This window comes from Schistocerca americana, chromosome 2, assembly GCF_021461395.2.
Source record: "Schistocerca americana isolate TAMUIC-IGC-003095 chromosome 2, iqSchAmer2.1, whole genome shotgun sequence".
NCBI classification, from domain to species: domain Eukaryota; kingdom Metazoa; phylum Arthropoda; class Insecta; order Orthoptera; family Acrididae; genus Schistocerca; species Schistocerca americana.
In genome coordinates, this window is record NC_060120.1 from 397,506,339 (window position 1) to 397,533,046 (window position 26,708).

The 26,708-nt window shown below is 39.8% G+C and overlaps 1 protein-coding gene across 1 annotated transcript in view; it reads right to left on the minus strand.

The window, feature by feature from the left end:
* The window catches only part of LOC124594989 (serine/threonine-protein kinase ATR), a 353,179-nt gene that overhangs the window by 206,171 nt on the left and 120,300 nt on the right, over nucleotides 1-26,708 (minus strand). The window contains exons 12-15 of the mRNA XM_047133527.1: nucleotides 21,669-21,960; nucleotides 13,194-13,646; nucleotides 7,480-7,654; nucleotides 1,744-1,995 (exon numbers count right to left, since the gene is read on the minus strand). Of these exons, the coding sequence (XP_046989483.1) occupies nucleotides 1,744-1,995; nucleotides 7,480-7,654; nucleotides 13,194-13,646; nucleotides 21,669-21,960 (1,172 nt within the window). The remainder of the gene's footprint in view (nucleotides 1-1,743; nucleotides 1,996-7,479; nucleotides 7,655-13,193; nucleotides 13,647-21,668; nucleotides 21,961-26,708) is intronic.

The window sequence follows — 26,708 nt, forward strand, 5'->3', positions numbered from 1 at the left end:
GGACTTAATATGTCTCTGACAGGAAACACAGGGTGTAATTAGGAAAGAGACATGTATTAAGCTATCAGGCATCATCCAACTGGGAACTAGTTACATGTGGTGTCCCACAAGGTTCAATCTTAGGGCCATTACTTTTTCTTATGTATATCAACGACCTTTCATCTGTAACATTACAAAACCCCAAGTTTGTTTTGCTTGCAGGTGACACAAACATTGCAATAAATAGCAAATCAAATATTATCTTAGAAAGATCAATCAATGAAATTTTCACAGAACATTAAAAAATGTTTCCTAGCCGATTCAAGGTTTCCTGCCTGTATATGATTAAAACATGATGAAAAAAAGATAGAAGAAATTGACAGTGCAAAATTTTTGGAATTACAGATTGACGATAAATTCAACTGGAATGAGAATACCACAGAGCTGATGAAGTGCCTAAACAAATATCTATTTGCAATTCCAAACACAGGTGATTAAAAATAAAAAAGCTATCATACGATGTTTACTTTTATTACATGTCATACGGGATTATTTTTTGGGTAACTCATTAAGCCAAGCCAAAGTTTTCTGCATTCAAAAACTTGTAGGGCATAATAATAACAGAACATCCTGCAGAGGCCTGTTTAGGGTCTAGGGATACTAATTACTGCTTCCCAATATCTTTATCCCTTATTGAAATTTGCCATTAAAAATATATATCTTTTTCAAACCAATGGCACAGTTCATGAAATAAAATAAATAAGAATACTCTTCAAATAGATTTAAAGTCATTTTTTTCAGTCCAGAAAGGTTTATCTTAATCGGGAACACACATTTTCAATAATTTTCCAGCTGTCATAAAAAGTTGAACAACTAATAAAGTTCAGTTTCAGACAAGCTTAAAGGATTTATTGGTGGTCAACTCCCGCTAATACACTAATTAATTTCTATGTAGAACCAACTATTGTGTATATGATTTTGTTTTCTTCTTCTGGAGCATCAGTCATGCAAAATTTTCAAAAAGTTATTTCTGTTATTTGACTGTACATAAAATTCAAATAATGTGAGTGTCAGTACTATCTGACTTCTGTATAAATTCAGTGCAATAAAACTATTATTGCAAGTAAGTAGCACAATGTACTGAACATTTACATGTCCTGTGACAAGTCATTTATTGCCTTTCAAATGAAAGTATGTTTAAGATTTTTTTCACTTATTCCACATCCATGAGGGACATTTCATTTGAAATCTGTGGAAGGTACATAATCATATTTCATGTAAATATTTATTGCATTCTCTCATTTCTCTGATATGTCCTACATCCTTGAGGACCTCCTCATTATGGATCTGTTGGAACGAAAGTACACCCAATCTAATCTGACCCATATACCTTTATCTACTATCCGCATGCCAGTTGCATCTCTTCCGGGAATCTGTCGAATAGGAGCCATGTACTGTAGCGTGATGTGCATGAATAAATGTGTTGCAACAAAGTAATGACACTGAAAATGAAGTAAGTGGCAGACAGTTATGACAGAACAAAGCCTATTCATACTTGACACAGGGTGTGTGTTAGGAATTAATCACGACACAACATTTTTTTAATTCAAAAGGAATAAGGAAAATGCAGCATAAAAGGTCTCTAAGGGTAGCAGCAACTAGAGGAAAAAGCTAATCGTTCTGTGTTGAGCAACCATTTTTTTATGAAATTGTATTTAAATACACACAATATCTGTACAAAAAATAATATGAAATGAGAACAACCTGGAACTCTTGCAGAATGAGTTTTCCACCTGTATTATCGATCTGCTCTGCCACTTGTTCAAGTAGTAACATCAATGTGGATTCTCCCAGAACCGACACTTCTGAAAAGAGGAAAGGAAGCAGTCGATGGCCTTCTTGTAGTAATAGCGTGCGAGCAGACTCAAATCCAAATAGCTTGCTTGCTACTTGTAGCGTTGCCACAAAATTACGCTTAGATTTGGAATGGCTCTGTACAGCAAACATTACTATGACCTGTATGGAACAGAAAATTTATATAACTATTTCTGAGGTTATTTTCAATAATATTAAGTTTATTTGCAACAATGTCTTTATTACAAACTAATCTAAATGTACATTTAAAATCATTTACACTTCAAAAGGTACTAAGCAAGTGTCACAGATATGCTTCAAAACCCTTGGAAATATAGGAATGGTACATTTCAAATTTTTAACACACGTGTAACATTAATAGTTTACATAAAATTTTACAACACATAATAGTACTGGCATAGTTCTAAAAAAAAATGGTTCAAATGGTTCTGAGCACTATGGGACTTAACTTCTGAGGTCATCAGTCCCCTAGAACTTAGAACTACTTAAACCTAACTAACCTAAGGACATCACACACATCCATGCCCGAGGCAGGATTCGAACCTGCGACCGTAGCAGTCGCGTGGTTCCAGACTAGAGCGCCTAGAACCACTCGGCCAGCTGGCGTAGTTCTACTAAATATCTCAGTGTCACTGCTCTCCTTCCTTTTTCCCCCAGGGTTGATTGTGATTCAGTGGAACAAAGCTATAAGCATTGCAGGATGCTGAAACATCATAGTTATGTTCATTAATCAGTGCACTCACAACATATATGGCATTGTAAGCAGTCATAATGTGAAATCTTTCATGTTTTGACATCAGCACGTTCTTTGTCACTTGGCAACACATGGTGATTTCTTTTGTGAAGTGCCTGTCAGTGTAAAGGGTTAAAAAGGTGAAGTTTTCAGTATGAGACGCAATGGCTACTGGGAAGAAAGACCATGCACTGCTAGTAAAATTGTTTTATCAAAATGGCTGCAATAGCAGTGCTGCAATACAGAAATATTGCCGACAGAAACAGCTGCGAAGAAGCCCCATGTCGACAAATGGGCTAAGAAGCATGAACACAAAATTTGAAGAAAAGGTGAATTAGGTGGTGCATCAGGGAGTGGAAGACAACCCACTCCCATGGCAGTTGATGAAGTTGCTGCAGCCATAGCCAATCGTGCAGCACATGCCTCAAATTCTGCAGTCAGTGCTTGGGGGAACTGTCTCGCCCCTGGTCAATAGTTCAGAAGATTTTGCAGCTCATTTTACACTGGTATCCCCATAAGATTCAAAATGTGCACTAAATGAAGCCCCAAGATAGGCTGAATCTCTAGGCAGCCTCAAGATGTGTGGCCTTCCAGACCCCCTTACATAAATCCATGTGACATCTGGTTGTGAGGATAACTGAAAGATCGTATCTATCAGGGATGTAGCTGGACTCTTCCTAATCTGAAAGACAGCATGCAATGACATATCGCTCTGATTACATCGGATCTGTGAGCAACTGTTGACTATGCCGTGTTGTGGATGCAGCATGTTGCAGAGTCAGGAGACCACACTGAACACGTTCTAACTAATGACTATATTCTAATAAACATGCCAGAACTACTGTTATCAAGTGTTTGATTGTCTCTCCCTTTTCCTGTATCCACACCAAGTTCTGACAACTTAAAAGTGCCATATTTTCACCTTGTGGCAAAACTGGAACCACTATTTTTTTCCCAGCATACCCCATCAGCACATAGATTAATGAACATAATGTTTCAGCATCCTGTGATTACGGGCTGCACTGAAGCACTCAGAACACCTTCAGTTTAATTATAACCATATTGTGGAATCCAATCATTGTTAAAAAAATGAAAAAGCCATAGATCCCAACAGAGACCATTTCACCTGGACACAAATGTTGATTTCGTCCACAAAGAAGTAATAGTCTTGTACAGTAATCAGAAAAGCCACTGTGAAGTTTGGGAAGAAGGAGACAGGTAATGGGAGAAACGATATAGTGAGGATGGGTCATATATCGTGTCTGGACAGTTCAGTAAGGAAGAAGGAAAGAAAGAAGATTAAGGTTTCATGTCCCATCGACAATAAGGTTATCAGAGATGAAGCAGAAGCTCGGATTATGTCAAAAATGGGGAATGTGCTGTTTCAAAGGAACCATTCTAGCATTTGCCTGGAACAATTTAGTGGAATCACAGAAAACCTAATCAAGGGTGATCAGAGGTGGATTTGAACAATCATCCTTCCAAATGCAAGTTAAGGGTGCTAACCACTGCACTGCCAGTAACATTCCTGGTTCTCAGGTCCAAATAAAAAAAAATCTAATTATTTTACTGAAGGTACAGTGTGTTCAGAGACAAAACCCGTTCAAATACTTCTTAACCAAAAGTTTATGCTACAAGACATTTTTGAGGCTCTATTACCTAAAGCTCCAAAAGTAATTGAGAGAAGTGGTCAACAATAAAAGAAACTCCAAAGACAAGTGAGTCTGCGAATGTGTGAATATGCTATTATTCATTACATAACAACAATAACTGCTTGTTGCACACTGTCAAAACTGTGGAACTTATTTATGTGACACATGCATTAATATTTACACGACACCAGACTTTTTTCAGGGATTTTTCAGAAATGCTAATTTTGAAGAGTCAGAGAACCCAAACTCTACTTTTGTGAACAATGTGCCGTGCAGAGTTAGAGGTAAACACTTTCTATTGTTTTCCAGTTTCTTGTTTGCTATAGTAATAGAAGATGTACATTATTGCTTGTCACCTTATGAGGAATAAAGACTGTCTGAAAAAAAAAAAAAGAAAAAAAAAAAAAAAAAAAGAAACCGAAACACCAGGAAGACATGGTTGCATAATGATGTCACTTCATAAACTTGTACACACCATCAGTGCGTATGTAAGTGATTACAGCTGGAATCCTCTATGACAGGTAGAATGGCACCAGAATGAATTAGTGTTGTTCATGTTTAGTGATGTTACCAGACCTGACAGATATGTAAGGAGTGTGAACAGTATCAGATGCTGAGTGATCACTGTGAAGGATACAGAGATGATATATACAGGGTTATTACAAATGATTGAAGCGATTTCACAGCTCTACAATAATTTTATTATTTGAGATATTTTCACAATGCTTTGCACACACATACAAAAACTCAAAAAGTTTTTTTAGGCATTCAAAAATGTTCGATATGTGCCCCTTTAGTGATTCGTCAGACATCAAGCCGATAATCAGGTTCCTCCCACACTCGGAGCAGCATGCCCCCATCAGTGAGTTCGAAAGCATCGCTGATGCGAGCTCGCAGTTCTGGCACGTTTATTGCCAGAGGAGGTTCAAACACTGAATCTTTCACATAACCCCACAGAAAGAAATCGCATGGTGATAAGTCGGGAGAGCGTGGAGGCCATGACATGAATTGCTGATCATGATCTCCACCACGACCGATCCATCGGTTTCCCAATATCCTGTTTAAGAAATGCTGAACATCATGATGGAAGTGCGGTGCAGCACCATCCTGTTGAAAGATGAAGTCGGCGCTGTCGGACTCCCGTTGTGGCATGAGCTAATTTTCCAGCATGTCCAGATACACGTGTCCTGTAACGTTTTTTTCGCAGAAGAAAAAGGAGCCGTAAACTTTAAACCGTGAGATTGCACAAAACACGTTAACTTTTGGTGAATTGCGAATTTGCTGCACGAATGAGTGAGGATTCTCTACCGCCCAGATTCGCACATTGTGTCTGTTCACTTCACCATTAAGAAAAAATGTTGCTTCATCACTGAAAACAAGTTTCGCACTGAACGCATCCTCTTCCATGAGCTATTGCAACCGCGCCGAAAATTCAAAGCGTTTGACTTTGTCATCAGGTGTCAGGGCTTGTAGCAATTGTGAATGGTAAGGCTTCTGCTTTAGCCGTTCCCATAAGATTTTCCAAACCGTCGTTGCTTTATTCTTTGACTTCCGTGGGCTACGCGTGAAACTTGCCTGCACGCGTTCAACCGTTTCTTCGCTCACTGCAGGCCGACCCGTTGATTTCCCCTTCAGAGGCATCCAGAAGCTTTAAACAGCGCATACCATCGCCGAATGGAGTTAGCAGTTGGTGGATCTTTGTTGAATTTCGTCCTGAAGTGTCGTTGGACTGTTATGACTGACTGATGTGAGTGCATTTCAAGCACAACATACGCTTTCTCGGCTCTTGTCGCCATTTTGTCTCACTGCGCTCTCGAGCACTCTGACGCCGGAAACCTGAAGTGCGGCTTCAGCCGAACAAAACTTTATGAGTTTTTCTACGTATCTGTAGTGTTTCGTGACGATATGTCAATGAATGGAGGTACAGTGAATTTATGAAATCGCTTCAATCATTTGTAAGAGCCCTGTACTTGTGTGAGGCAATGCCACATACTTGGGTGACACACCATTATCAGCACCTGACAGAGTTTGAAAGGAGCATCATGTAGGTCCCCACTTAGCTATTTGGTTGAATCATGTAATATCCAGATTTCTGGGACATTTGGATGTGACAGTGAAGTCATGTTGGAATGCATTGTTAGAGGTGAGGACACATACTTGTTGTTAAGGTTCCAGTCCACAATGTCTGACCACCACAAGGGGGGATCACTGTATTGTGGAGCTTTTACGTTGTAACTCCCACACATCTGCGCCTGCCACCCGAGAACAAGTGATTGACTCCATGTAACATTCTGTGACATCCTGCACCAATGGTTCGAGAGTAGCAGCAGCTCGACTAGGAAACTACTGTGCCAAGTGCAGGTTGCTGTCAGTGTCACAACACAAATGGCTGCATTTGGAATGGTGCCATGACCAGGAAGCATGGGCAGCTGATGAATGGTGTTGCATTGTGTTCGGTGATGAATTGTAGTTCTGCACTATCACTCATGACCATCATCCCCAATGTAGGGCGGTGATCCGGGGAGAGGTCCCATTTTTCCAAACTATGTCAAGGCTGGTAGTGATGGAGGGAACTCTGATGGCACAATGGTATCAGGACATCCTATGTACTCAAGTGTTACCTCTCATGTGACAGTATAGTTGTGCCCATTTTCGACAGGACAGTGCTTGTCCACACATTGCACATGTCTCTGTAAACTGTTTTGAAGATGCTACGATACTCCTGAGGCCAGCAAGACACCCAAATCTGTCCCTTACAGAACATATGTGGGGCCAGCTTGGATGTAAACTCCATCCCAGTCCCCGTATCCAGGATACCAAGTACAAGTTACATCAGTTGTGGGCCAGCTTGCCTCAAGAGAAGATACTTTGGCTTTCCAACCAAATCAGTGCATGCATCCAAGCTAGAGAGAGTGTAGTGTCATAGTGGTAAGCGGGCTCATGCTACTAAGTTCTTTGTAAATTTGACTCCATTTTGCAATCACTGAAATTTCATTTGGTCTTCTGGTCACCTTCACCATGCTTCACTTTTTGTTTTGTCAGACAATGACAAATGTGATAAAATGTGGAAATGTAACTCTCCTGCTGCATTTCACAGATTTTATGTTTTATGCTCAAATTGTTAACATCTCATGTTTAATTTACTTATTTCCACAGCAAAACAATTAGAAGTACCTGAGAAATTTCATGCAAGTCTTCAGTATGTTCTAGAAAAACATTAAATTTTGCTACAGTACTTACACAGCCCAGCTGAAGTCGATATCTTGTAAATAACATTTGAAGAGATATGCCATGAGCTTTGACTATGGCATTTAAACACAGCCTGGAAACACTTGTACAACTTGCATTTACGTGTAAAGCCAAAGCCACAAGGGCAGCAGCAGTATGCAGCAGTATTCCTTCTATGCGCACATTACTGCAAAAGAAAAATATGGTGGAACTGGCAGTGTTGGTAGTAGTAGTTGTAGTAGTAGGAGAAGGGAGAATGAGCAATGGAAAGTGTAAGATTAATTACGGTAAATATAATAATAATATAAAATACACATTTATTTTGTTTTCCTTAGATACACTGTTGTAATCTGTAATCGACTTCGAAGTCACAATTTTTCATCATAGTGTAACAAGTGCTGATAAAATAATGAGGGGAATGGCAACAGCTCCAAAATAGATGTGATGAACTGCAAGCATATAAAATGCAAGTATACAGGATGCACATGTGCATGTATGCACACATGCACGAATGCAGGCGTGAGTGCCTACACACACACACACACACACACACACACACACACACACACACACACACACACACAAAGGAGAGCCAAATGGGCGAAGATACACTATGTGATCAAAAGCATCTGGACACCTGGCTGAAACTGACTTACAAGTTCGTGGCACTCTCCATCCGTAATGCTAGAATATGATATGGTGTTGGCCAACCCTTAGCCTTGTTGACAGCTTCCACTGTCACAGGCATATGTTCAATCAGGTGCTGTAAGGTTTCTTGGAGAATGGCAGCCCATTCTTCACAGAGTGCTGCACTGAGGAGAGGTATCGATTGTAGTCAGTGAGGCCTGGCAAAAAGTTGGCATTCCAAAACATCCCAAAGGTGTTCTATAGGGTTCAGATAAGAATTCTGTGCAGGCCAGTCCATTACAGGGATGTTAATTGTCGTGTAACCACTCCCCATAGGCCGTGCAATATGAACAGGTGCTCAATCATGTTGAAAGATGCCGTCTCCATCCTCAAATTGCTCTTCAACAGTGGAAAGCAAGGTGCTTAAAACATCAATGTAGGCCTGTGCTGTGATAGTGCCACACAAAACAACAATGGTTGCAAGCCTCCTCCATGACAAACATGACCACACCATAACACCACCACCTCCGCATTTTACTGTTGGCACTACACACACTGGCAAATGACGTTCACCGGGCATTCACCATACCCATACCCAGCCATCGGATTGCCACATTGTGTACCATGATTCATCACCCCCACACAACATTTTACAACTGTTCAACCGTCTAATGTTTACACTCCTTACACCAAGCGAGGCGTCGTTTTGCATTTACCGGCATCATATGTGGCTTATGAGCAGTCGCTCAATCATGAAATCCAACTTTTCTCACCTCCCACCTAACTGTCATAGTACTTGCAGTGGATACTGATACAATTTGGAATTCCTGTGTGATGGTCTGGATAGATGTCTGCCTATTACACATCACGGCCCTCTTCAACTGTCAGCAGTCTCTGTCAGTCAACAGATGAGGCCGGCTTGTACGCTTTTGTGCTGTACGTGTTCCATCATGTTTCCACTTCAGAAACAGTGGACCTAGGGATGTTTAGGAGTGTGGAAATTTCGCACACGGACGTATGACACAAGTGACACCCAATCACCTGACCACGTTCAAAGTCCGTGAGTTCCTCGGAGCACCCCATTTTGCTCTCTCACAACGTCCAATGGCAACTGAGGTCCCTGATATGGAGTATCTGGCAGCAGGTGGCAGCACAATGCACCTAATAAGAAAAACATAAAAGAAGGAAACACAAACTCCTCTCATCAAACAGGAATTTGATGAAGATATAATACATGTGCTTCGCAAATAATGTAACTTTACTACCACTCCCAGAAACTCAACGATCTTGAATGTAATGAGCATCATCAAACAAGTCGTCATCCCCCCCTCCCCCCCCCCCCCCCCCTCTCTCTCTCTCTCTCTCTCTCTCTCTCTCTCTCTCTCTCTCTCTCCTACAGCTGTTCTCCAGCATCTTGTACACAAAATGTGCAATTGCTCCACTGACTTCATACAATGTTTGCAAAGAATTACATCTTCAGGGCAGAGCCACTATGGTCAGTTTCAGCATTTTATCAACCTTTAGTTAATATACCTGTTGGAAAATCACTGCTGCTTATCACACAAAAGTTTCATACACCTGTGAAGAACTCTTGAAAGAGGTGCTGCATCCATTTACTTTCTATATATGGAATTAGAAATTAAATATGACCTCAATTACAGCACATCAGCTGATGGTGTCATGGTCTGGTATTGAAATATAATGCTACTTGGTATAAACATTAACTATAATACCTGGTATTTTTTCTTTCACAACTGTCACCAGGAAAGATGTCAGTCTTTTAGCTGTTTAGTTGTCATACTCGGAAAGAATAATGCACAATAGTGTAGCACAACTGGCAAATAGTGTGACTGCTTTCACATGCGTCTCTGACTGGCTACAGAATGCCCAGGCCAAGGCTGCAATAGAAAATGGTAGGTGGTTGTGTGTACAGATTTCACCCAGGCTATCCACAGGGAAATAGCCCACAGGCGAAACAGGTTTTATAACAGGAGTGGCATAAGAGCAGACTACAAACTGCATAGGCTGAACAGTCAACATAATGTCATGTTTCGGGTGGACTACAAATTTTACTGGGTGAATGATCAATATAATGCCATGTTTCAGGTGGACTACAAGTTGCATAGGCTGAATGGTCAACGTAACGCCACTTTTTATGTAAGGATTTGGGTATGATACCATTAATTTCAGATCTCAATGAGAAGCAGAGAAACCCATGACACAAGATACAGTTGATGTTCTTAAGATACAAGTGACAAAGGACAATAAGAGAAGTAATGAAACACAGACTAAAGTGTTCTCTGACACACTGCCAAATTTTAATGTCTCATTAGATAGATAAAAAATCTAACTCACCAAGCAGCAGCAGAACACACACATAAAAACTGTTGTGACTGCAAGTTTTCGGAGCCAGAGGATCCTTCTTCAGGCACAACAGTTGGCGGGAAAGGAGCTTGAAGGAGGTGAGCAGATTTTTTATCTATCTAATTAAATAATTTTATCAATAATTGATTGTTTTCATTGTTAAATTCTAATGTCTGATTGGTAAAATATTTCAGCAACTTACCTTGTCGTCATCATCAGAAACATCTGATGTACTGAGCTGGTAAGTGAGCTGCCCTTTCCTTCATGATGTCCCTCTATTCCCTCACCTGGCCTCCCCATGATCTTGTTTATGATGTTCCATCTGACATCATCTTCTCATGGGTGGTCTCTATTCAGAATCAATCTGTAGACAGTTTGCCACCATAGATGTCACTTGACATTTACGTGCTCTGTAATGTCCCCTTCCCCTGGGTCATTTTGCAGCAGCCAGTGATCCGTACCAAGTCAGTTTTCAGCAGAACCATTGGAATTTTTTGTTACATCTACCAGTTGAACAGGTGCTGAAGAAATGCTGGTACCACTTACAAAATAGCAATCTGCATGTGTATGCAGATAACATTGCTCCTTCTGTAACTTAAGCATAGGTCGCCAAGATTTACTGAGTTGGTAGCCAGGGTTTATGTTGATAAGGGCTTCCCTCAACTTGTTCTGCATTGCCTTCATGTTGACACTCCCCCACAATGTGGGAGGTTGAGCAAACATTTTTGTCTCATAATAATTAGTGGACTGCTTGTGCTCCAGACAGTGCTCAGATACTGCACATTCACTGGTTTGCTCCAACCACTTGTTGCTTTGTGTTCCACACAATGACACTCTATTTTCCTGTCATTTGATAAATGTATACCACATTCACAAGGAATACTGTAGATCCCTGGCTTCCATAATCCTAAACTGTCCTTTAGATTACAAGAAAGTTGACTGTCTGTGTCAATGGGCACATCACACATTTGAAGCTATACTTCCTGAGGATTTATGCAGAAATGGAATCCGCTTTCTGCAGGTGTGCCAGCACCTTTAGTTTCTCCTCTTCCAGTTCTACTTCATGACTGAGGTGCTGATGGACCAACACATTCAGTTTGCATTGTGGAACAGCAGTTTTTATGGGAACCTCTCATAAATGTTGAAGTTAAGCAGCCAAACATTCTTTACCTGATGCATCGTAAATTAAGGCCCTGCTTTTTTGCTTAGAAGAGGAGCATACTGAAGACTTTCATTCACCACAGCCAAAAGCACAAGAAGCAGTAAAGTCAGTCTGGTGGAGAGTCAGCAGTGGTGATGGGAGTGTTGGAGTTATGAGCAATCAATGATAGTTGCTGCAGTTGAAAGAATTTTTTATTAGTTAAACAGTTAAAACCACAAACTGTTTGGAAGATTTTATTACTGTTTGTGCATGTAAACTGATACAGAGTGACGTCATGCGTCTTCAAGGTGGGACGACAGCAGTTCACTACATGCTGTGGTACCGGCTGGCTTCGCAGTTATTCTGTACTGTGGAATCCCAGCTTGGAGAAGCAGGGTGCACAACTGAATAAAAGGCACGCTGTGCCAATGGTGCTGATGTCATGGAAAACATACAACACTTAGTTATCTGTCAATTTACACAGGAATGTCATTCCTTGTTGTCAGACAGAGTTCATATAAAGTCATATCAGATGTATGAACACTAACTGTATATGTGGTGTTGCCTTATATACACCAATTGTGACAGAAGGGACAACATAACTGTGATCAGGGTAAGTGCTTTCTATTATTTAGCATAGAGTTGAAAATGTATTGAAGCTTCCAGATTCCAGCGCACAGCTTCAACACAGAAATAGTCCATATTAACGCAAGCTATATGATTTACCCCAGCATTTATTCAAGATGCAGCAGTTCCGGATTTGAGGATAACAACAGTTGCAATCTAACATGCATTTCACAAACTAGGGAATACTTCAGGGGTGTGTGTGTGTGTGTGTGTGTGTGTGTGTGTGTGTGTGTGTGTGTGTGTGTGGAAAAGGGGGGGGGGGATGTTTACCCACTTGAGAGAGAGAGAGAGAGAGAGAGAGAGAGAGAGAGAGAGTACTTTAAGCTAGCTCAAAGGTTAGTGTTGTTTATACAATTTTAAGCATGCCCGAGTGACACTAACCACTCGTCTGGTGGTTAGTAGCTGCCTGTCTTCAGTTTTGTATATTCTTCCCATACCAAAACTATCATCATATTATTTAGTGCAAAATTCAAATGTTGTGAATCTAACAGTTAATAAAATGGTGAATTAAGATCCAACAGTGTAGTATTGACTATGATAATACACAGATGTATCTGAAGCTTGTAACAATTTTCTTATGTAAACACAGATTACTTCAAAATGTTTTGATAATGTCAAGGAAAACAAGAATTAAATACCATACACTGGGAACAAACAATATAACTCCTTTTTTACTGAGTAAGTTACAGTAATGGATACATATTTCATAAGGACATTTCTTCCTGTCTGCAATTCCCCCATATAAGAAAATAAAGCTAATCAAAAGATGCAACTGCGCCTCAGGGAACTACCAGCAATCCAGTTCCTTGCTAAAAACATGAATACATTTTGCTTCAGATTTACTACCAACTATACAATCATTAAGAGTAACTGCAGAAAATGATGTACACTTAATACAGCTCACAACTTTTGACAGCCAAAAATCAAACAATTAAAAAAAAAATGTAGTACTACTACTACTACTAACCATCCAAGTGTCTTCAGAGTGAAGATAAGTGACTCCTGTAAAGGCTTGTTTTTTGTGTGAAGAGCTTTCCGTACTGCAGCCATGATATGCTGGGAAAGCTCAGACAGGAGCTCTTGCTGACACTCCTTACGCTGGCCAATTATTAAATGGTGAACATGCTTCGAAAATGCTGAGCGCACACTGCTATCTGGATCGGACAGCATGGTAAGCCACTGACTGAAAGGAAGGCCTTTTGGATGAGAAAATGCCACTGGAAAATGTCTTGCAAGCGATGGTAAAAACATAGCAGCAGCACGTTTCATAGGCGATGTACTTGATTCCACTGCCAATGTTGTTAATCCTGCCAGAAATTCCATGGTATCACTGTTCAAAGACAGTTGCACCTGAGGCCCATCTTTTGACTGGCAGTCAGTACACACAAGTTGCAAGTCCAGTTGATTCCCAGTTAATTTCCTGTGATGAAAAAAATGTGCTTTTTTAGTATGTTAGGTTTTACCACAAATATGTGTATATAATTCTGTGTAATTCCTTCTAAATTTAAAGGGAACTATGATACACAAAAGAGAGAAACATTTCATATGCAGAGGGAAACAGCATCATCAATTTGTTCCAACAAAATAAATTGGCAGTAAATAGTAGTGTATGTTACATTAAGATGAGGAAGGAAAAAAATGTGACCGACATATTCTGACTGAACAGATACAAGCCGTGTGTCAATAATGGCCATTAAGGTGCAAGAAAACGACCATGGTTGTGTCAAGGATCACCAGTTTTCACCTTCATAATCTGTTTTATGAATGCTCCTAAGTTTATTTCAGTGCTCTCAGCTAATTAATCCACAGCCACAGTTCAACAATGCAAATCAAATTCATGGAAAAATAAAAATAATAACAAAAACTTTACTAATTTCATCAACCTGGGTCCTAAGGATTCCAAGGTCGCCTGCCAGAAGCCAGAATAAATGAGGAGTGACAGAAAACTATATCTCTCAAAAAAATATCTGATAGTACCATTTAAGAGCCCCTTGCCAAAATTAAGACAAATATCTTAAAGACAGTGAAAGCTGAGAACGTGGACATAGGAATGATAGAGCTGGCAACAGTGGCAGCCTATTATCCAGGGCTATAATGAATGGAGGGGCTTGATGGTTCCAGGTGGTGGTGGTGGTGGTGGTGGTTGATCTCAGTATCATTTGTTCCAAACATTAGAGGCATCTCATTTGGTATTGTTCTTATTTTAGAAATTCAGGGATAATGCTCTTATAGGTCGTGTTCCCTACAATTTACAATTTCAGATCACAAAACAGGAAGTTTACATAAGCACAGCACTACCCTGGATACAAAATCAGATGAGGAATCTACCATTAAGTCTTGTAATGTCTACAGACCAAGGTCTCTGGACAAACCCTGTACTTGTGGTGAAGGAGAACTGGAATATGCTGAAATGCCTTCTGAAGTTTAAATTCAAAAGGGAGTACCATTATCTAACACTGAATTTAAATTCACAATACAGCAAAAGAAAGCATAAAACAATTTAGAAGAGAAACTGAAACAGCTAATAAGGTCAGTCAGATCAAACCCCAAGAACAAATTTCTGAAGGAACACAGAAAACATTGTGATTTATGATGAGTAAAAAAATAGCTGTGTTAAAGTAGAAGTGTGAAAAAGAACTAGAACAAAAAAGCTCATAAATGGAGAAACTGTTCAAAAGAACCTGCGAAAAATCTAAGCTTACAAAAATAAAATAAACTTTCACCAAAAATACACTCCTGGAAATTGAAATAAGAACACCGTGAATTCATTGTCCCAGGAAGGGGAAACTTTATTGACACATTCCTGGGGTCAGATACATCACATGATCACACTGACAGAACCACAGGCACATAGACACAGGCAACAGAGCATGCACAATGTCGGCACTAGTACAGTGTATATCCACCTTTCGCAGCAATGCAGGCTGCTATTCTCCCATGGAGACGATCATAGAGATGCTGGATGTAGTCCTGTGGAACGGCTTGCCATGCCATTTCCACCTGGCGCCTCAGTTGGACCAGCGTTCGTGTTGGACATGCAGACCGCGTGAGACGACGCTTCATCCAGTCCCAAACATGCTCAATGGGGGACAGATCCAGAGATCTTGCTGGCCAGGGTAGTTGACTTACACCTTCTAGAGCACGTTGGGTGGCACGGGATACATGCGGACGTGCATTGTCCTGTTGGAACAGCAAGTTCCCTTGCCGGTCTAGGAATGGTAGAACGATGGGTTCGATGACGGTTTGGATGTACCGTGCACTATTCAGTGTCCCCTCGACGATCACCAGTGGTGTACGGCCAGTGTAGGAGATCGCTCCCCACACCATGATGCCGGGTGTTGGCCCTGTGTGCCTCGGTCGTATGCAGTCCTGATTGTGGCGCTCACCTGCACGGCGCCAAACACGCATACGACCATCATTGGCACCAAGGCAGAAGCAACTCTCATCGCTGAAGACAACACGTCTCCATTCGTCCCTCCATTCACGCCTGTCGCGACACCACTGGAGGCGGGCTGCACGATGTTGGGGCGTGAGCGGAAGACGGCCTAACGGTGTGCGGGACCGTAGCCCAGCTTCATGGAGACGGTTGCGAATGGTCCTCGCCGATACCCCAGGAGCAACAGTGTCCCTAATTTGCTGGGAAGTGGCGGTGCGGTCCCCTACGGCACTGCGTAGGATCCTACGGTCTTGGCATGCATCCGTGCGTCGCTGCGGTCCGGTCCCAGGTCGACGGGCACGTGCACCTTCCGCCGACCACTGGCGACAACATCGATGTACTGTGGAGACCTCACGCCCCACGTGTTGAGCAATTCGGCGGTACGTCCACCCGGCCTCCCGCATGCCCACTATATGCCCTCGCTCAAAGTCCGTCAACTGCACATACGGTTCACGTCCACGCTGTCGCGGCATGCTACCCGTGTTAAAGACTGCGATGGAGCTCCGTATGCCACGGCAAACTGGCTGACACTGATGGCAGCGGTGCACAAATGCTGCGCAGCTAGCACCATTCGACGGCCAACACCGCGGTTCCTGGTGTGTCCGCTGTGCCGTGCGTGTGATCATTGCTTGTACAGCCCTCTCGCAGTGTCCGGAGCAAGTATGGTGGGTCTGACACACCAGTGTCAATGTGTTCTTTTTTCCATTTCCAGGAGTGTAATACCAGAAATTTTTAACAAACTTTTCAAAATATACTTAAAGTGTATCCTGAACAAGAATTTGTTCTGAAGATGAAAATGGTGTAATACAGTGTGGAAAGTTTTGACACAAAGTCAATCATTTATTGAGGAGTAAGGTGCACACTCACTGAATAGAAGAAGTGTTGAGTTACTGACAGGTACACACAAAAGACAAAGAAAACTAGCTACTTGTCAATATAAATCCTTTGTCAAGCTACACACACACACACACACACACACACACACACAGAGAGAGAGAGAGAGAGAGAGAGAGAGAGAGACCAGAAATACTTCCTTAGGGAAACACATTGACAGTCACACTTGTGACCTGAAGCCAAAATTATATACAGTAAAAAATAAATAAATTGCCCAACTTTTGTAGACAATTTTGCAACAATTTCAGTAAATCTGGCACAAACATTTTCTCAAATAAATTCTCTGGAAAGAATAGTCAACAGAACTGGTCTCGGAAACTAGGTTGAAAAAGCATAATTCAGGAGAAATATAGGAATGTGCCTAAATACATGAAACATAAATATTTACAACAGAATGAGATCGCAGACTCAGACATGTTGGAGAAACCATACAGCAGTATGAACTAGAAGAAATAGTAGTATATGCAGAGTTAAAAAAATTTGAAAGAGTATACAGTTTAACTTAAAATATCTACATCAATAAATATATGTCTACATGACTAAAGCACTGTAACACATTGGTAAGAGGAAAAGATTTATAGACATGTGAATGCTTAACAATGAACTACAAGCAGGACAGGGTGCATATACTTGAAATATGCAGTACTAGAGAAATAATGGATGCAATGCAAATTAAAGGTGGTTGAAAATGAGAAGTGATAAGGAAATGTTCTGCAATATACAGAAATCATCAGAAATACTGGACACTTCTACTGAATGAATGTAATATGCTAACAAAACAAATATTTCTGTATATGTGGAAAAAGAAGTTAAAAACAGCATGGATTGCAGAAATAAGAAAAAAAACTGTACAGAAACATCAGCAAAGAATTGGAAATAATACAAAGAAACACTTTAAGAATAAAATACTAAATTTAGAAGGCTTTCAGCACACAACAAAAGAAAGAAATCAGGAATTATATGAAAAGAACATAGGAAAAGACAACATTTCGAGAAGATGTAGTACAGCTATATAGAAAACAACAAAGAAAGAGGAACTGAGGTTGTTACATGATCCCAGTTTGTCTGTAGGAAGATTAAAAAACTTTATATGTAGTTCTCTAAGAGGAAATAATATTAAATTTAATGTTTTTGTCATTATGAACGCCTCAAAAAATTTGTTTCAGTACGTGACCAAACACCAACCACTATCAAACTTAAGTAAATCTGTAACTTGCATTGGATCCATTATTTTTCTAATAGCAGTATTTCAAGAATCTCTATTCTGTCCAACCTATAGTTCACTGATAAGCATTCAAATGCATGTACGTAGAATTTTCTCTGCATAGCGTACAAAATGTTCCACTGACACAGGACACATCACACTCCCTTTGTCAGGAAACTTCCAGAACAGGTGTTAAAAAAGGAACAAATGTTTTTATGTTACCTGGTATGCATGTGTCTCTAAAATGACCTTTGTCATGTTTCCGTGCAAACACACCAGGTGGTAGGGCTATCTTAGCAACAAACTCTTTGGGTTCTTGGTACATTAGTTACGGTGACACACTAGATGCTGGTTGTGACCAAGGAGTGAACATTAACTACTGCGTGAAGCTCGAGAAAATAACTAACAAAATGTGGACAGTGATTAAAGAAGTCACATTTTCAAGTGGCACAAAAGGTTTCATGAGGGAAGAGATCCAATGCAAAATTACCCCAGAGCTGGTCACACATCTGCAGCACATACTGATGCAAACATGGAGCGTATAAGGCAGTTACTGCAAGAAGACCGTCATGTAAATGTATGTGTGATACCAGAAGAACTTAATTTGAATCTTAACGCGTATCATAACGTTTTACGCAAAGATTTTGGGAAATGGAAACTTAGAGCAAATCTCATCTATCACACATTAACAGATAAAACAGAAAGAGGAAAGGTGAATAATTTCTGCTGAACTACTGGATAGAGTCAGACTGGATACAGTTCTGGATAACAAAGCTCCAAGACAGTCAAATGACAGCCTTCGAGAACAAAGACAATGTTGATCACAGTCTTTGATAGTAAAGGGTTAGTTCACCATAAGTATATTCCTCCAGGCCAACCAGCAAAGCAAACTCTTTATATTGAAGTCTTGAAATGTTTGCAACAAGCAATTCAACAACACTACCTGATTGTGACATTCTCAGGATGGGTACTTACTGCAAGACCCCATATTGCTACATCTGTTACTGAGTATCTGGCCAGGTATTCTGTTATTTCCATCCCACATCTGGCATATTCACCCAACCTCTTGTCTTGAAAGTTTTTCTTGTTTCCACAAGTGAAAAGGTGACTGAAAGAAAAACTTCATCAAGATATCACAGACATTCAATGGGCTGTGACAAATGAATTTACAAGCATCACAGTTGAAAATTTCCCTGCCTGCCTCCAAGACCTCCAGAAACATTGGACTGGCAACTGTGTGTACATAGCCAAGGGGACTATTTCAAAAACCGCCCTGGAAATTTTCTGACAAAGGGAATATTTCCACTTCCCCATTTTTCTTTAAAAAGGTACGCTGATATCTTAACCTTATCTTAAAATGCTAAGTATATGGATCAATTCTACAATAACATCAGTAGTATTTTGTAGTGACCACTTCTCCACACAAGTATAAAACAAAAGAAAAGTGAAATTCAAATAAAAATATATTAAACTAAAATAAACATATGTTGAAGTCATTACCTATCACACAAACAAAATTACATTTAATGTAGCTTCAGCTCTTTGAACCTAAAATTTACACTCTCAGTAGCCCAAAAATGACCAACAAAAATAAATGTGTCACAGGAAGAAGCTAAATAATTTATTATGTGAATTACAAGAGAAACAACATCCTACAACAAGCAAGTTTGGAGTCTAAATACAGAACAATTCACCAAATACTGGAGAACATACAAACAGTAGTAGTGTGCATGAGAGAGAGAGAGAGAGAGAGAGAGAGAGAGAGAGAGAGAGAGAGAGAGAAGGAGGAGGAGGAGAAGAGGAAGAGGAAGATAGTAATAAAAACATTTACAGATATTGGCAGAATCTCAGACAGATTAATATGATTTATTTTAAAATGAACAAACAATATTTCATAGAAACCACACAGTCTACGCACAAAATATTTGCATTCCAATGGGGAGACAGGGGACCTATAAACAGAGTCACAAAGATTGATACAAGCTAATAAATAAAGAGACAGAACGGCTGGCTAGCACCTGCATTCAGGAAGCGAAGTGTGTAATACTGTCAATAGACACATATAGAAGTAAAGGCGATACGCTTCCTAGCTTTTGGAACTCATATTTCCTTCCTTGGGGAGGATAAGTTGGAGAAGGTTAACAATGAAGGGCACATCACTCAGACCCCAGCTAAAAACCTGTCAACCTCCCCTTTACAAAGACAAAATAGTCACTACAATTATCAACAAGCACAGAGAAAAAAACTAAGTCTTAATCCAGCAGACAAATGAGGTGGGTTTAAAACCAGGTAAAAGACAATAGACACTTTGCAGCTGATAACTAACGTGAAGAACAGAGCAGGCTTATGAGTGTAACTCTTCAAATTGGATTTGTAGGCTCTGTGAAGTGTTTGAACGCAATCTGCTGTTCTTATCCTCGTGCTGTGAAGTCCAACATTATGAAACTACACATTAAAGAAAACTGAATATTTAGGATACATTAACTTACATTATGATAAATAATTCTTCTGTTGCTGTTTGACAGAGTCACTTCACACTTGTAAATGAAAGGCACAACAAAGTGGATGTTCTACAGTATTAATACATTTATTTAAGCAGTTTTTGGCTTACAACGGCACCATCAGTCACTAACTGACTGATGTACATCTTTTAAAATGAAAACCAGTTAACTACACAAATTAGTACTGTAGAATATCAAATTTTCTAACGATGACATTGTAAGACGGAAGCTAGTTAACTAAAAAATTAATACTATAGAATAGGCTGTTCCAACTCTGCACCATGTTGTGTAAACATCCACAGCTAGCATAGTAGTATACATACAGGTTGGTAGGCTAACTGCAGGCAGTTGTATTACATTGCGTTCTCACCACATTCTGTCACATGTGCGAGTCATTTGCCCACCCCTGCCCATGGAAGATCAGTGAAGGAACATAGGCTACAGCCCAGCTTCCTTACTGCCTCCCATGCACCTGTTTGCCCACCTCTGTCTGGCTGGTTGAGCTAGAACAGCCTGCCATAGAACTTCATAATTTTTCATGATTTTTATTTATAATATTCAAATATATTTGTTTAAAAAATAGCCGTGAACATATCATACATGAATAGAATAGTGGGAAATTAATGCTTATGGTCCACTATGTCATATTGGTGGTTTGTAGAATACGAGGTGTTTGAAAAAGAACTTCCTAGTTTTAAATATAAATTTATGGGGAAACTAATCAAAAATTACATCAATGAGTACATATCGTGAAAGATAATTCCTTCAAGTTTTGTTTAATGTTAGTAGACATCACTGTGGGAGCCATTTGTTGCCCTGCACACGTCAAGGCAATATTCCACACGTCAAGGCAATATTCCACACGTCAAGGCAATATTCCACTTCTCGCCACGTATTCACCAGCATTTCACGTGTAACTGTCCCAACCACCACGAGGATTCTTTCCCATAAATGATTGATGTCTCTGATCTACGCAACATTTTTTTATGTGGTCCCAAAAGAAAAAGTCCAGTGGGGTTAAGTCTGGGCTTTGTGGAGCACATATTGTTCCTGAGTTGCCCTGCACAGAGCTGCACACACGCCTGGACTGAACTGAGGGAACAGAGGGGAAAAAACACCACTAGTGCCGTCTCAAGGTCAAGCAGACCTGCCAACTGCAGGGGATCCAAAATTGGAGAGTTGATGAATCAAACACCACAAACTAGAATAGTGTATGTCATTTAAAACTAAGGAGTTCTTTTTCAAACATCCTATATATGTGTACATTATAAAAGTGGCTAACTGTCCTCAAATATGCTAATTTCGGAGAGAGAGAGAATCCCATAACACAACTTCTCCCTTAAAAATAGGTAGTCTTATTATTGCTAACACTGGATTATCTATAGGACAGCAACACAAGTTTTTCACCTCTTAATAATACAACGTTCCGTAAGGGCACAAAGAATATCTGGTACAGCCCCAAGAAGGTGGACATGTAATGATGCCTGATTGCGTGCTGGTACTAGAAGCTGGAGCACAATTTCCTCTGCTTTCGATGATTCAAAAGCCGTCAGCAGCAAAGGAATAATTTGCACGGCTGTCACAGCATGTTCTCCACCTTCGGCAATAAGCTGAGAAATAAGTTTTACACGCCATTCTTCATCTTCTGACTGCTTTAGAGGTGCCAAAAATCGGATGCATGTATCAATCACATGTGGACCTGTGACACAAAAGAATTAAGTTCAGTAACCTAAAGTTTGTTTTCTCACAGTAGGAAAATGTACTTCAAAGGCATTTCTACATACGAGATCTGTTCAAAAACTTTCGGAACATTCATAATATTGCACCAAAGGCGTGTTGGAGCAAAATGCGGTTGGCATCCCCACACATGCCTGTGTTTAAGGTGAAACTGCCGGAAGTTTAATTATTGTATGTCTGATAGTTATTGTTCAGTGCTGTATTGAGTACAGCATTGCGTCGTACAGTTTGCGATTTTCAAGATTGCAGAGTTAGCAAAAAGTCTGCATTAAATTTTGCTTGAAACTCAAGAAAACCTTTACAGTGGCACACCAAATGGTGCAGGAAGCCTACAGTGATGAGTGCTTAAGCTGTACTCAGTGTTAAGAATGGTTTACATGGTTTTAAAGTGGCCAGATGGAAATTAAAGATGACCCTTGCTCAGGACGCCCTTCGCTTCTACTGACGACACTGATGTCAGGAACGTCAACAAAATTGTGCATGCCAGTTAAAGACTTACTGACTGAGAGATTGCAGAAGAGTGGAACTTCTCAACTGGATCATGTCATGAAAACGACACAGCTTCTTGGAATGTATCGTGTTGCCACCAAATGAGTGCCACGGCTCATGAGTCAAGACCAGAAAGGTCTTTGCCTCGCAATCTGTGAAGCGCTTTTGGATCACACATATGAGTACAAGATGTTCCCAAAGAGAATCATAACTGGTGATGTGACATGGCTCTATAGTAATGATGCTGAGATCCAGGTTCAATCTTCACAATGGGTCGGAAAAGGTTCTCCAAGATCAAAAAAAGCTCGTCGGGCCAGGCCAGGTCCAATGTCAAAGCCATGCTGACAGTTTTATTTGACTTTGAAGAATTAGTTCATCATGAATTCATGCCACAGAGACAAACTGTTAATTGTTGGTACTATTGCGACATGTTGCACGCCTGCAAGAAAACATGAAAAGGAAATGGGCTGAAAATTGACGGGACAATTCATGGCTCTTGCATCACAATAATGCATCCACACATTCATCCCTGTTGGTGCATGACTACTGCACAAGAAACGAAATCACTGTGCTGCCTCATCCTCCATACTCTCCTGACCGGCCCCCTGCAGACGTTTTTTTATTTCCAAAGTTGAAAATCCTGTTGAAAGGACAAAGAGTTGCAACGATAGATGAGATAAAAGAAAATTCACAGATGGCATTTTGAGTGATCCAGCAAGAGGTGTACCAAGACTGTTTCAGGAAGTGGAAACGGCACTGCGTGTGGTGTACCAATTTTGGAGGAGAGTATTTTCAAGAAAACCATGCGCAATAAGTAAAAGATAAGCAAAGAAAAGTTCTGTGCATGAAGTTCTGAGACTTTCTGAACAGACCTCAAATGCTTTTGCTAGATTGTTTTACAGTATCTTAGCATATTTCTTTTATTTTAAATTTCATCACACACACACACACACACACACACACAGTTTTTAAATAATTTACAAATCACTTAATTGATCAGTTTACCTTTCCAGCGGTCAAAACCATGCATCAAATAATTTTTTCAATGTGACACATGGCAGATTACCCCCTTTCACCATTCAATGTCTGTAGGAATCGCCACATCCTTTGTTGCTCCTTTTTTCTCCACCTCCCTGCCCCACACCTTCCAGATGCTGCGCCTGCTGGCAATCTAGTCCCTGCATACTCCACCACACAGTGTTCGTCTCTCTCCTCACCCCTTTCCCTTCCCCACCCCCTCCAAACAGCTGCTGGCATCTCGCATGATAGTTGCATTCTTGTCCGAGATGCTGGAGTTGGTGGTCATGTGTGCTTGATGTGGGATTGCTTGTTCGTGTGAATGTTGTGTGTTCTCCTCTTTTGCTGATGAAAGCTGTGGCTGAATGCTTAATGTAAGTGTCTTTCAATTGTGCCTGTCTGCAACCTGACGTGTTTTCTTTACAGTAAGTAGCACTCTGTCTTTTCCTACATTGTTGATATTCCTACCTGGAGTTTCCATAGTTTGATTTTTATCTAGACAATTCCATCCCCAAAATTTCATTACTCTGCACTGATTATTTTTTGGTGTTGTCTGTTTTCTTCTTTTTTTCCGTCAATGTATGTACTGTCCTTTACATGTGGCATCTTTTTCAATCCCAAACTTACCATTTTGAAACTTTACAAATTAATTTTTACCTTTATTTTATTCCTCCGATTTCTGCTAGAGTGAAAAATTGATTTCCACATGAGTGAAAAAACGCAAGTTTACATAAAACTGTTAATAATACAAAAACATCCAAATTACTTATATGATTCTAGAACATATTAGAAGCTCACATTTTAATAAGTTCAACTGAGTATAAGCCATATAGCCAGAAGTTAGCAGCCATGATGTGTATTAGTCTCTGTTTTTGTGTATCTACAATACCTTTTATGTCTCATAAAGGCATGAATGGAATGAGTAAAAAGCTCTCCTTGATGCTAAAATACTGTATGGCACATTTTTACTGTTCTGGCAAGTTAAAATGTGAAATTAAGTATGTGCTATCAAGAAATTCATCTTCACTTTGTCAGTAAAAAACCTGAAACTTGAAATCATCTCATAGCAAAACAACGAGCACTGTATTAAGAACAAACAACAAGATGAGTACATCTTTTTTTACATTATCATTCATCAAACGTTTTAATAAATGCTTTCCCTGAACTTTAAAAATGTACTACCTAAGCAATTTATGATGGTGGAAGAGTACATAATTTGGATACAAAACTGCCAGAGTTGGTTTTTACACAATTTTGGAAAGAGTATCATTTCACTGGGACAAAATTAGTGTTATCAGGAGGATCTTTGAAAAATCTGAAATGTACCACACCTATATAAACAAAACTAAACTCTGCAATGAAGCCCACATGGCAAAATCTACATCTACATCTACATGTACATTTATACTTCGCAAGCCACCCAACGGTGTGTGGCGGAGGGCACTTTACGTGCCACTGTCATTACCTCCCTGACCACTGTGTCAGCATTTGGCTGTGGTATCATTGTATATCCATAAATATCACTCTCCTGAATGCTAATGCTTGTGTTTCTTCATTGAAGTTCCTATTTTTCCTTCTAGTAGCACTCAATTTTCCTCACAAGTAGAAAAGCACCAAGTTCCTCACAAAGGAAACTTCTTAGCAATTTGGAATCCAAACCCAGGTGCTCCACATGACAGTAAGACTTCATTAGCCTCAAATATAGAAGTGGACACATATATTTAATCTGTACAAATTTCTGACTCATACCCCAGAAAATTGTGATGAAAGAAGAATCTACTGAATCTTAATTTATCAGCTGCCAGAGGCTGCAGTTTTTGTGTGTGTGTGTGTGTGTGTGTGTGTGTGTGTGTGTGTGTGTCTCATATATTTTCGACAAACGCCTTGATGGCCAAAAGCTTATATTGTGACAGTCTTTTTGTGGTGCCTATATGCGACTCAGAATCTCCGCTATATGGTGAGTAGAACTTTACATAATATTGTTACATTCCATCTTGGATTTTACATTGTTTGAATCTTAATTTATGGCATATGGCTTTAATCAAAGTATGTGACATCTGAGACAGATTCAACTACCACTTCCTTTGGACACATTACTTCATTCTACTTTTATTTCCTTTCTCTGTTCTTTTTATCACCAAGGATTTGGAACTTCTGTTATAGTAAACAAAATGAGCCACCCTTATGTTCTTGACAGAGCAAGATTTTCAAATTCAAAGAGGCATCACCTAATCTTCATACATGCATTACTACTTCTTCAAAAGCTTGGTTGCAAAAGGAACGAAGTTCAGTTTCATCAACTATAACACTAATTTTTACACTGCAAGATGCAACTTCTTCAAATTACACAACCATATAAATATTTGCTCATTTTTATAGATTGTGGCACCCCAAAGGGTAAAACTTCCTCACTTTAATTTATTCTGGAACTTTATAAAGCAAAAATACAGATTTACATATAAATATTTATCTTCCTACTACGCACTGTGAAAGCTCTAGGTCTAAGTGATAAAGATATTACTCACAGGGAAAAAACGTAATTTTGATCATTATAACAATGAAATGCAGCTTTGCATATACAGGTTGAACTCGAACTCCACAGACAAAAGTAGGAGATCTTCAGGGACATTTAATGAGTATTTTGGTATAAGAAACTTTTATCTCTAATGGCTCATCACAGCATAATAATGTAATTATGATTTATTTGGTTTATTACACCAATTATCTTCTTTTTTACAACAATACCTACACAACAGACAGAGTCTTGTAACACACCGTCATCAAAATAAACAACACAAAAAACAGAGTAATGCAACTACTCCCAGATGGAAAGTACTACAATGTGGCTGCCACCACTGTAGGAACAGCTCAGCAAAGTGTCATCACACAATTCTTCCATTGCACTCTGTGAACCCATACACAAGATGCGTATCAGTCAACTCTTCCATCAGTACACCTACCCATACAGCCGTGTCTTCTTTTTGATGTACAACTAACACTACCAGAAAAACAATTCCAAGACAGTAATTAGCAGTACTGAATGCAAACTTGAGGACAAAGAGTAACTTAGGCATTACTGTTGACAACAGCTAGCACTATGAGTTAATGAACAAGTTTGTTTCGAAACAAGACACACAGCACATATTGTCAACATATGCACTGTTTTGCAGATATTTTCAGTACAAAACAAATTAAAAGAAAAAT